This window comes from Ipomoea nil, unplaced genomic scaffold, assembly GCF_001879475.1.
Source record: "Ipomoea nil cultivar Tokyo-kokei standard unplaced genomic scaffold, Asagao_1.1 scaffold1421, whole genome shotgun sequence".
Lineage (NCBI taxonomy): Eukaryota > Viridiplantae > Streptophyta > Magnoliopsida > Solanales > Convolvulaceae > Ipomoea > Ipomoea nil.
Genome location: NW_017617849.1, coordinates 8322336 through 8334752, shown reverse-complemented (window position 1 = coordinate 8334752; position 12417 = coordinate 8322336). Strand labels below are relative to the sequence as shown.

The 12417-nt window shown below is 35.1% G+C and overlaps 2 protein-coding genes and 2 non-coding genes across 4 annotated transcripts; all 4 read right to left on the bottom strand.

Annotated features, from left to right (window-relative positions):
- Window positions 1-231: 231 nt before the first annotated feature.
- On the bottom strand, window positions 232-4338 carry LOC109187726. Its single transcript, XM_019338022.1, has 2 exons — window positions 4244-4338; window positions 232-702 (listed from the first exon to the last, which is right to left on the bottom strand). The coding sequence occupies exons 1-2, from the start codon at window positions 4322-4324 to the stop codon at window positions 370-372; spliced, it is 414 nt and encodes a 137-aa protein (XP_019193567.1). The 5' UTR covers window positions 4325-4338; the 3' UTR covers window positions 232-369.
- A 1035-nt stretch (window positions 4339-5373) lies between these two features.
- TRNAS-GCU lies at window positions 5374-5455 on the bottom strand. Its single transcript has one exon. It is a non-coding gene; the product is annotated as a tRNA-Ser (tRNA).
- A 3350-nt stretch (window positions 5456-8805) lies between these two features.
- Window positions 8806-9789, bottom strand: LOC109187452 (subtilisin-like protease SBT1.4). The gene has a single exon (XM_019337640.1). The coding sequence runs from the start codon at window positions 9787-9789 to the stop codon at window positions 8806-8808; it is 984 nt and encodes a 327-aa protein (XP_019193185.1).
- A 2546-nt stretch (window positions 9790-12335) lies between these two features.
- Window positions 12336-12417, bottom strand: TRNAS-GCU. Its single transcript has one exon. It is a non-coding gene; the product is annotated as a tRNA-Ser (tRNA).

Below are 12417 nucleotides of genomic sequence, written 5' to 3'. Positions count from 1 at the left end.
AAGTCAAACTTAAAATCTTGTAATTACTAAGTTACTTATTTCACTAATTTGGCTAAGATTGTCCTAACTATAGTGTATTCAGAATTAAATTAAATACATGTATTTGAAAAATGAAAAATAAATTGCGGTGCAATAATGTGGATAATATAAAATTAATTAACTAATTAATTAGTATTCAGCTACCAGAAAATTAGGAAATAATTTGGTAAATCATTTTCTTGAAAAGAAAACCGAAAAAATCTCTTTTTATTTATTTTTTTGTTTATTGCCCACGGAAGATCTTGAGAAAGTTACACATGAGAATGAAGGAGATCGGAGTTATTTACCGGAAAAAAAAGAAGAAAATACGGCTCCGGCGGCGCCGGCAAGCTATTTGCCGTAATGGTTAGGAAAAGAGTTCAAAGAAAGTCCCATCACCGGAACGGCAAAGGACGTCTCCATGATCAACCGTTGCTGGAAGGAATCAATGGCTCCGCCGCCGTCGACGATATCCTTTATCAGGCGCTGGTAATAATCTTTGATCTTCTTCAGCATGGTTGAGTAGTGCAGCCGCAGCCACCGCAGTTTCGCCCGCCTGAAAAGCTTCACCAGAAAGAATCCCCGCCGGGGCTTCTTCCCTCCCAGCCGCGCCGTTGGCAGCTTCCTCCGCTTCCGGAAGCAAAACTTCCTGCGACTCGCCGGTGCTCGAGATGCCGCCGCCGCGGAGGCGGTGGTGGGGGCGAGCTGTGCAGGGGCATGGATGAAGCTTTTGTTGGAAGAAACTTTTGGGTGTGAAGCCATTATTTAGGGAGAAAACGCAGAATGGTGCAGATTTAATGAAGACCCTATGATATAAATATAAATTAAATGGCTTCAAAAAAAAATACGGAGTATAAATAAAATACTCCGTATAAGATAAGAAATAGGTGCTCAGGTTATTTTCATATATAGCTGTTATACATACTAAGAAATTACCTGTGTCTGGATAATTTTTTTTAATTATATATTTAGATAATAAAATTAAAGATGAAAGTATAAATAATTTTAACATGTGAAAGTTTATATTTATTTGATTATAAAATTATTATAAAAATATCAATTAATTAGTTGAATAATATATGACTCATTTGTTGTATTTATTTAGAATAAATTAATATGTAATATGATTTATGTAATTATACTATGGTTGCAAAAATCGCACGTATGCGCCCGCCGGCCGCCACGTGGAAGGTTGGAATCGGCATCCTCCACGGTCGGCCGGTTAGGCGGCCGCCTTGATCGCCTAGCTGGCTGAACCGGCGTTTATTATTTATTTATTTATTTATTCGGGAAAGCATAACTTTTGACTTGGTTGTCCGTTTTGACAAAAAAATTTTGACGTGCCGGAGATGGGTGACGTTTTTGACGTTTTGAACCAATTGGTTTTGAGTAGGATATGGCAATCAGGTACCATAGAACTCTGTGGTTAAGTCCTGCAATCCCGCGATGAGTGATCCCCGGGGAAGTGAACATAGTGCAGTGCTAGATCTAACATGAATATTTGAAATTATAAGATTTGTATATTACGGGGCGTTTTGGTTGAATGGAGATAATTAAGTGAGAAAGAAGAATAAAGTGAGAATTTAAATTTCAGTGAGAGAATTACGTGAGAAAGGAGAATAAAGTGAAAATTTAAATTTCAGTGTTTGGTTTACAAGAATAAAATTACTGGAAATTTCAATTTCAATGTTTGGTATACCTGAGAATTGAAAGGGAATAAGTAGTATAAAGTTTAAAATGCTCATTGTTGTTGTTGTTGTTGTTAATCCTAAATTACCAAATTCAAATTTTGTTTTTAAAAATTTATGTAACACGCGTTGTAAATAAATTATAAAATTGCATAATGAATGCAATAAGATATATAAGGGAGTTTTGAAAAAGCATATTTGATTGAGGTTGACCTACTGATTGACGTTTTGTGTTGAGAGTAGAAGAAGAATGCAAACTATAATCGAAAGAGAGAGGTCAAACACCAATTTTAGATTAAAGAAGGAGATGGGTAATTTTGTCTTAAAAGTTATATTTTCCTTCCTAAAATTTATGGAATTGAAATACCAATGGGGGGAGGGAGGGGGGGGGGGGGGGTCATGAAATTCTCCAACCAAACGAAGGAATTTACTTGCCTTCGGAATTAAGTGGGAATATAATTGTAATTCCCACCAACCAAACGTCCTGTTAGTGCTGGAACTGATTACTTACAAATTATATTAGGAAAAGTCTAAACAAAAATAGAAAAAAAGAGCATTCCTAATTGTACTCCGTATTATTTTAAGTAACAAAATATACTATAATCAAATGAATGAAATCTCTATGTTTAATACCGTAGTAAAATTAAGGTGTTAAATACAGATTGGTAATATGGACGTCGTAATATATGTTTAATTTTCTTTAATTATGGACATAATATGTGTATGTTTAATTTCCTATATGGGTAAGAAAAATATCATTATTTCCAATAAAATTGAGGTCGTTTTATTATGATTATTACTATATGGTAATTGAGGAGTATATGTTATTCTTAATTAATGTTATGCTAATTATGACGTCTGTTTAATTATGGATGTAATATGTGTATGTTTAATTTTCTTTAATTATGTCCGTAATATATGTACCATTAATTTCCTTAATTGATTAGATACAATCTATATTACGACAAGTATAAAATATAGATTAATGAAAGTATAATGTGTGAATTAATTTATTAATTACTATAATTATTAAAATTTTATTCAAAAGTAACCATTATCATACTTCTATATGTGTAATAATATATGAATTGGAATAGTTTGCATAATTGTATGGACATAATAATATGTGAATTAGCATAATAATCTGTGAATTGAAATAATGATCATAATTTTTTTAATCTCCTTTAATTATGGATGTAATGTGTGTATTGTCAATTTTCTTAACTGATTAGATAAATTTCATATTACGAAAAGTATTAATTCCTTTTACAAAATGTATGAAATATGTTAGTTTAGGGATTTAATGATTATTTTTTGTTTAATGTTTAGTGGCCAAATTGCATTATCGTGTGCGGTTGGATGATATATTTGACTCTTATTTCAACTTGATATATTGCCACAATCCAACGTCCGGGATAACTCGAGTTCGATTTCCACATTTGGCGATTCTCCTTGAGTAGTCGGGTGAAAATGGCACCAAGTTAAACTCTCTAGTAGAACACAACCATTCGGTCAAAGTACCTATGAGGTCCCTGTACTATAGTCTTTTGTTCAATTTAGTCCTTCTATCTTAATTTTGTTTAATTTAGTCCTTGTACTCTAAAAAGTGAAACAATTAAGGACAATCGCTGATATGGCGTAGACATCTTATCTGTCACATCATCATACTTACATACCAACTCATATATTATTTTATAAATATTTAAAATTACTTCTTTTTACCACCAATATATTACATAATATGTCCAAAATAAATACATAAATATCAATTATTGTCCTTAATCGTTTCACTTTTTAAAGTACAGGGACTAAATTGAACAAAATTAAGATAGAAGGACTAAATTGAACAAAATGTTATAGTACAAGGACCTCATAGGTACTTTGACCCAACCATTCTATTGTAAGAGAGTCAATAATACAAAAAATAAAAAACATATATTTGTGAAAAATTAAAAATAAATTTGGAGTGTAATAATGTGGACTATACAAGATTAATTAATTAACTAATCAGTATCCTTCTTTGTTCAGCTCCCAGAAAATTAGGGAATAACTTGGTAAATCATTTTCTTGAAAAGAAAATTGAAAAAAATTTCATTTTATTTATTTTTTGTTTATTGCCCAGGGAAGATCTGATCTTGAGAAAGTTACAGATGAGAATGAAGGAGATGGGAGTTACCGGATAAAGAAGAAAATACGGCGCCGGCGAGCTATTTGCCGTAATGGTTAGGAAAAGAGTAGAAAGAAAGTCCCATCACCGGAACGGCAAAAGACGTCTCCATGATCAGCCGTTGCTGGAAGGAATCAATGTCTCCGCCGCCGTCGACGATATCCTTTATCAGGCGCTGGTAATAATCTTTGATCTTCTTCAGCATGGTTGAGTAGTGCAGCCGCAGCCACCGCAGTTTCGCCCGCCTGAAAAGCTTCACCAGAAAGAATCCCCGCCGGGGCTTCTTCCCTCCCAGCCGCGCCGTTGGCAGCTTCCCCCGCTTCCGGAAGCAAAACTTCCTGCGGCTCGCCGGCGCTCGAAATGAAGCCACCGCGGAGGCGGTGGTGGGGGCGAGCTGTGCAGGGGCATGGATGAAGCTTTTGTTGGAAGAAGCTTTAGGGTGTGAAGCCATTATTTAGGGAGAGAACGCAGAATTCAGAATGGTGCAGATTTAATGAAGACCCATATATATATATATATATATATATATATATATATATATATATATATATATATATAAAAGATAAGAAATAGGTGCTCAGGTTATTTTCATATACAGTTGTTATACATATATAAAATTCATCCCTAGTAAATGAAAAGCATTTTGTATTCATTTTTAGTTGCACCACATATCATTCTTAAATGCAACACATACAAACATTATTCCAAAGGCTGAACCCCAACTTTAAGGGCCCCACACCCCCGGCCCGACAGAGCATTTTGGGAGGATGTAAATCATGCAACACATACTAACATTTAATGTACCAATGACGTCCTTGTGTCTAGTGGTTCTCCCAATTGGAGTTCGATCCTCACTGAACTGATATTACATTGTAACAGAGTCAGTAGTACTAAAAAAACAAACACTTAATATATGTACCACATAGATAATTAACTTGTTGCAAGAAATTACAAAAATATCACCGTGTTTTTGTCATTATTGCACCATAGATCAGTACTTTGTGGTACACCGCCGAAATATACAAGGTGCAGGAAATTATCAAAATACCGCCACAATTTTTCTCATCTTCATTAATTTTCAACCATTGATCTGAATGTATTCAATGGTCCAGATACGTCCGCACGGCTACATGGGAGAGCAACGTCGTATTTATTAAACTATATATATACTGTACACACATCTATTTGTTCCACCCTTAGTTTATTCAGGTGAAATATGGGCAACCAAATTATAATTTATTTGGTTCAAATTTGTTTAAAAGTACTTGATAAATGGTAGTGTAGTTCAAATTAAAGCAAGGTTGATATTTTCTCATATACCTAAAATACAAAACCTAAGTAACTTGATAAATGATAATTAATAATATGTATTCAAAAGATTAATATATGGAGTGATTGATGAGTTCTGTATCCACACTTGAAGCGCATTTTGCAGAATTGGAGAGGATGGAACGGAGTATTTTAAGCGTCATGAATAATACGAAGTATCAATCTAAAATTCGACGCCTGAGAGATTTGAACTCTCGCGGGGAAACCCCATGTACTTAGCAGGCACACGCCTTAACCACTCGGCCAAAGCGTCTTAACAATGCCTCGATTGTGAAGAAATATTTTATTCATAAAATATATTGTGATGGAGAAAATTTACCAGTACCCAATTAGATGAAAGGATAAAGATATAAAGTTAAGAAGAATGCCCGCAAAAGATAAAAGGGAAAATGACACTTTTTCCCCCCGAGTTATATATCTATAGCATTTTTTCCCCCTAAATTATTAAAGTGGTTGTTTTTCCCCCTGAAATGTTAAATGGACATATTTACCCTTAAACTAAATATTTAATTTATTTTTTTCTCCAACAAATTATGACCATAATTTGGTTCAAACTAAACAAACACTATAGCAACCAAACCGAAATATTCCAATTACAATTTAGAATCGAAATTCGATATTTAGAGTTTATTAAATTTGTGAACCGGAACGGACGGTTCATGTTCCGAACTGTAAAAATAAAATACATTTATTGTTGAATTTAGACTATTTTAAAATTAAAAAAATAAAATTTTAAAATAAAGACAGTTTAAAACCGCGAATCAGATCCGGAACCACCGGTTCACGGTTCAAGATTCAATTTTTTTGATACATAATTTTAATAAAAATTGACATTTAAATATTGGATTCTAGATCTGAATTATAACCGTAAACTATTAATTCGATTGCTTTAGTATCCGGTTCAATTCAAATCGAACCGTGGTCATCCCTACGTATACGCAATAATTTGTTGGAGTAGTAAAATAAATAAAATGTTTACTTTAAGGGTATAAATGTCAATTTAATATATCAGGGGGAAAAAGCACCACTTTTAGGGGTCGTTTGGTTCACGGAATGTCAGATTACCTTAGGGAATGTTAGATTCCTGTGAATGTTAGATTCCTGTGAATGTTAGATTCCTGTGAATGTTAGATTCCTGTGAATGTTAGATTCCTGTGAATGTTAGATTCCTGTGAATGTTAGATTCCTGTGAATGTTAGATTCCTGTGTTTTGGGGTATGTAATATAATCATGTTTGGTTTAGGGTTATCTTTTATACACACTATAATATCCTTAAGATAACCAATGTTATCTTACATTACCTAAGATTTTGAAGGGAATCACATTCCCTTCAAAATCCTATGTGGAGGGAATGTGACATTCCTTGGGAATGTTAGATTCCCTAAGATAATATGAACCAAACACCGGAATGTGAGCTTTGGAATGTCACATTCCCTTGGTTATGTTATATAACCTGAACCAAACGCCCCCTTAGAATAATTGAGGGGGCTAATGTGCTTACCTAAATAATTGAGGGGGAAAAAGTGCTATAAGTATATAACTCAGGGGTAAAAAGTGCCATTTTCCCAAGATAAAAATATTACGGATTTTTTTTTTTTTTTTTTGAAAATTACTGGCTCTATTACATTGTAGTATCTGTTCACAAAGAACCAATAACGCCTCCACTTAGGCTCGAACTCATAATCTTCCAAATAGAAATCCAACCCGGGTACCATTAGACCATATAATCCTGGTAATATTACGGATTATTTGGTAACATACTTACATACAATTTATAATAATGAGACAAGCTAGATTTTTAAACAAGAAATAGGAATGACTATAGGTGTCCCATGCGGGGCAAGCTGTTGCGAGGGCCTTGGTCGGCAGCGGTCTTCTCTAATGCGGCCTCCCTAACTCGGGTTACATCTTTTTAATTTTTAAAATTTGAATGCTTATGCTTAATTACAAATTAAAACAGGATAACATTTTATCGTTATTGTAGGAAATATCCACTCATAGTAACGAGGTTGCAATTCAATAACTATTTTAATATCATAAGTAGGATAATATATCTACTCATAGTAACAAGAATGCAATAGCTATTCTAATATTTTAAAAGTATATATTTCTTCATCATGATAATTTGTATCTAAATTTATTTTATTAATTTCATGGGATACATAAAAAAGAACTAGTCATGTTTTACATACATTTAAAGTGTAGATTGTAACCTCACCAAAACCAAAAAAGAAAAAAAGAAAAAAAAAAAAAGAAGTGTAGATTGTAAACTTTTGTTAGACTAAATATATCACAAGCATATAATATGCATGTGATACAGGACCGACTAACCTCCAGTCATAGTTCTTGAGAAGGTTGAACGAACCTCCCGCCATAGTTCTTGAGAAGGTTGAACGATCCGGACTGCTGCAGAGATAACACGAGTATTTTGTCTCTCACTTTACTCAGCTCTCTCTAGATGGTATATGAGGTATGTAGTGTGAGCAATGAGAGGACTAATATAATGACCTTAAATAACCACTGGCCATCATTGTAGTTGTATGTCTTTAGGTCTCCTAAACCCTAACTAAACTCCTAATCATAATGGTAGTCTAGCTATTAGGTTATTAGTGTTGCACCACATATCAAACACTAAATATTACCATAACTTATCCTAATGTTATAATAATAATAACGGATAAAACGTTACAAACTTATTATCCAAAAAATGGTTATTGGGCTCTTACAATGTGCACTCTACATATTCCTAGGTCATTGGCTCAAAATGACGCAAAGCCATTTGAGTGAACGCCAAAGTAGCCATTTGAATCAGTGTAGATTGTAAACTCATTATCCAAAGAATGGTTATTGGGATCTAACAATGTGTACTACATATTCCTAGGTCATTGGCTCAAAATGACGCAAAGCCATTTGACTACCAAGTACCAAAGTAGCCATTTGTATCAACGTTATCATAAAAAAAAAACATTATATTTAGGGACGTTTGGTTCAGGTCATCTGAGTCTGATAATGTTATATTACCTCAAAATTGATGTGGTGGTAATGTGATTACCCTCATTTTCTTAGGTAATCTTAGATTACCTTGAATTATTTCAACTTTGCCCTTCTTAATTAATAATAATAATAATAATATGTTTATATAATTAAATATACATGTGTGTATATTTAAATATTTAGGTTTTTAATATTTAAGCATTGATATATATATATATATATATATATATATATATATATATATATATATATATATATTATTGAGGACATTATAGTAAGTTGATCGTCGATATAACCTAAAATATAACTTTTAACCAAACAAAGTAATATTATATTATACAATCCAAACCAAACACACAAGGTAATCTTACATTTTCAAAATCTCACATCACCTTTTTGGAAGTAATCCTCTTACCTAAGGTAATTCAAGATTCCGTGAACTAAACGCCCCCTAATTTGTCCACCATAATAAATTATGTGTGGATTTATTTATTTCATTACATAGGATAGGGTAGGATAGGAATGAACTAGGCCCATACATACATGTATAATACATAGGGAATAAAGTAGCTAGGCCCGTCCCATTTGTACATACATATATACATACATTTAGAGATCAGAGTGCAAAGATGTTCCCCACATGACAGCTATTGGGCTGGTAACATTGTGTAACCCATTACTCCAGAGTAATGACCCAAATGCCCCTTTAGGAGTTGGGGTAAGGCTTGTAAAAGTTACTTGATAAGATAGTACAGTGACTGCATTAGTGAATGCGAGGAAACGTGGATTCACAACCACATTAACGGTGGCGGGGGATATATTCCAACTTACCTCATAAAGTGTGTTCTTGTCCTGCCCTACATTTGTAACGGTTCTCTTGTAGGTTACCGTGCGTAGAGTATTAGTGAAAAGAACTGAAAAGGAAGGGTAATTTAGAGTCCCTGGATTACCCAATTGTCGCCTGCGGCAATCCACGGGAGGAGAAGAACTCCCCACGAACTTGGCAATTGTGGTACTATTATACCCAATGTTACAAAAGAAATCCAGATAATCATTAATTCCAGCATCATAGACCAGACCCGGATCTAGCATCTCGACTGCATCAACGTGTCCAGATCCATAAATATTGGGCACAGATGTTAGTCCAGTGGAAAGATCTATGAAAGTCCTTAAGGTATTATCCAAAGAGGTAGCTGTTGTCATGATTGCAGACTTGATGGCACTCGGGCTCCAAAAAGGATGCATCTTTCGAAGCATGGCAGCCAATCCAGTGACATGAGGACATGCCATGGAGGTGCCGGACATAATATTAAATTCGGTTCTTCTTGTATCAGCTTTATTCTTGGAGGGGCCTCTTGCGCCAGTCCAAGCCGCTAGAATGTTAACTCCTGGTGCAATCACATCTGGTTTGAGAATTTGAGGAGTTACAGAATTGGGGCCGCGGCCGGAGAAAGCCGCCACACGCGGTGCCGACGGAGAAGTTACGATTACTGTTCCCCTGAATTCAAATCTTGCAGTTGGGGATGAAGCCGACAGTACATAATTCCGGATTATGGCTCCGTCGATTGAGGTAACAAATGAGGTGGGAATCATATCAGCATATGCCTGAAGCTCTTTGCCTTGGATAGGCTTGTTAGGAAGCTCTTTGTGTTTGTGAAGGTTTTGTATTTATATCTTGTTAATGTTTGATGTACACATTCATTAGCTTGTTTTTGGAGGATTCCTTGCCTCAACGAGAGTTGGGTGATGAATCCAAGCCACCCCTTGCATAGACCCGATTTCTTCCTACGAAAATAGGGGAAATTGGGGGCTTTAGATGCTTTGTGTGCTTGATGGACTTGAAATTGATTCACCACGAAAGTGGGGCAATTCCTTGTTCTAATCCTTGTTTATTAATCATGAGAATGGTTCGTAGACTAGGATACCTACGTGCATTCCCGCTTGTTTCCTTGGTTACTTGTTCTCCCTAATCCCTTAGGTTGTTAAAGCATCTAGATGATAATGCTCCCTAGCTTGAGTCCTATTTCTTATTTTGTGTTTATCTTTGTGTATATGTGTTAGTTTTATCATTTCCTTAAACTTGTAGTTTGCTTAGCTTCTTGTTGATTTCCTTATGCTAGTGCCTAGTTTCTTGTGATTGCATATTGCGTGCCATAACCCCCAATCCCCTGAGGACGACATTACACACCCGAGCTCACATCTTATTTTTGCTACATCATGCACACAGCTACACTTAGCAACTCCGAGTGTTTCGCACACAGCTACACTCAACAGGGTAGTGTTTTGCACACAGCTACACTCAACCCTCTTTCTACACACTATAGAAAATTGTTTTATAGAGAAAACAAATTTCTCTTCTAGACTTGAAGATTTCTACGTGAAAAGCTCAAATGAATACACTGGATATTTGACAAATCTTGCTCTCTGATCGTGTGTATTTCCTCTGCTTCAAGTCTTCAATCCTTGCCCATATTTATAGTTGAGAATTTTTGAAGTTGCCCGTTGGAGATAGGCAATTTCAAATTTTGAAATCTTGTACTAGGATTTTGCCGCTTAGAAATTTTGAAAAAATATTTTCAGATGTCAGGATGATTTTTGACTTTGTGTGATTTCTCTGATCTTTGCAAGTAATCCCCATACTTTGTAATGGGTCTCCATACTTTGTAATTAAAACTTGTCAGAGATCTTTCTTGATCTTCCCTGGCTGATAGCGTGACTTGAGCTTTTAATTTAATTAAGACCTTAGCTTGCCTCAATAATCCTTAGCTCATGAATTAAATCCTTGGCTGATTCTTTTAATTTTTCTCTTTCTTAAAATATGACCGTAGCTCATCCCTTTGATAAATAGAGAGCGTGGATCCTTTCTTCAAATGTCTCTGGTGAGTTTTGATCCCTGGTTCTCCTTCACTCTCAACTGTGGCTCCTTCCTTTTAATAAATTTAGAGCGTAGCTCATTCCTTTATTAAATTTAGAGCGTGGCTCTTATCTTCAAATGTCTCTGATGAGTTTTGGTCCCTGGTTCTCCTTCACTCTTCAAATGTCTCTGATGAGTTTTGATCCCTGGTTCTCCTTCACTGTTAACCGTGGCTCCTTCTTTTTAATAAATTTAGACCGTAGCTCATCTCCATGAATTAATTATGTACCGTAGCTCATAATAAGACCGTGGCTCTTCTTTAATTAAATTGAGACTGTAGTTCAATTTAATCATAATAAGACCGTGGCTCTTCTTTAATTAAATTGAGACTGTAGTTCAATTTAATTATGTAAAATTATCCGTAACTCTCCCCTAATAAATGCTTCTGACATGAATTTATTGTAGCCCATCTTCACTTCCACGTGATAAGCATAAAGCAGCATGCATACACCAAAAATTGCTTAAGGTGAGAGTTGAACCCATACCTATTCGCAATATCATCCTCACCTTTCACCAATACTCCATTACAACTTCTTGGTTGTGTAGTGATCTGAAATTCTTATCAACCAAGATTACCAGAAGTAGCGTGTAGTTCTCGCACTTCAAGTCTTCAACCTTCAGCTCCAAGCAAAACAGTTACCACAGGGATTCAAACACAACTTCTCTACCAAGTAAAACAATGCCTTGTCCATTGACCTACTAAAACCTTTGGACATAAATTCTGCAAACATATCTTAAGTACCAATATTCTGAGAGGACTTCTTTTTCCTTTGAATTGTGTAGAATATTTGGTTCAAGCCTATTTTGAAGTTGGTACACTAGACTCAAAATAAAATGTGGGGAATTCTAAAAATACAATTTGGCTCATCAAAACTATATTACAATTATTCCTAACAATAGTTCATCGATTATGGAATTATAGTTCATCGATTATGGAATTATAGTTCATATGTTGTTGCAGGGAATCGAACCTGAATTTTTTTTTAAAGGGGAGACGCGCGTTTTTAATAAAACGACGTCGTCATGGTGCATACAGATGCACAACATAATTTGTCCAGAATTGGAGGAACATAGAACGGAGTATTCGTTTTTGCATCCGTATGCACCATGCATGGTGCATACGGATGCACAACATAGTTTGCCCAGAATTGGAGGAACATGGAACGGAGTATTTTAAGTGTCATGAATAAAAACAAACAAAAAAGAAAACCAGAAGGAGATGAGCCGACACTTGAGAGATTTGAACTCTCGTGGGGAAACCCCATGAACTTAGCAGGCACACGCCCTAACCACTCGGCCAAAGCATC

Coding starts and splice junctions, on each gene's coding strand:
- LOC109187726 (XM_019338022.1), bottom strand. CDS start 4,324: ATGGCTTCACACCCTAAAGCTTCTTCCAACAAAAGCTTCATCCATGCC. Junction 703..4,243: donor CCCCCACCACCGCCTCCGCG/GTGGCTTCATTT, acceptor ACCACCGCCTCC/GCGGCGGCGGCATCTCGAGC.
- LOC109187452 (XM_019337640.1), bottom strand. CDS start 9,789: ATGATTCCCACCTCATTTGTTACCTCAATCGACGGAGCCATAATCCGG.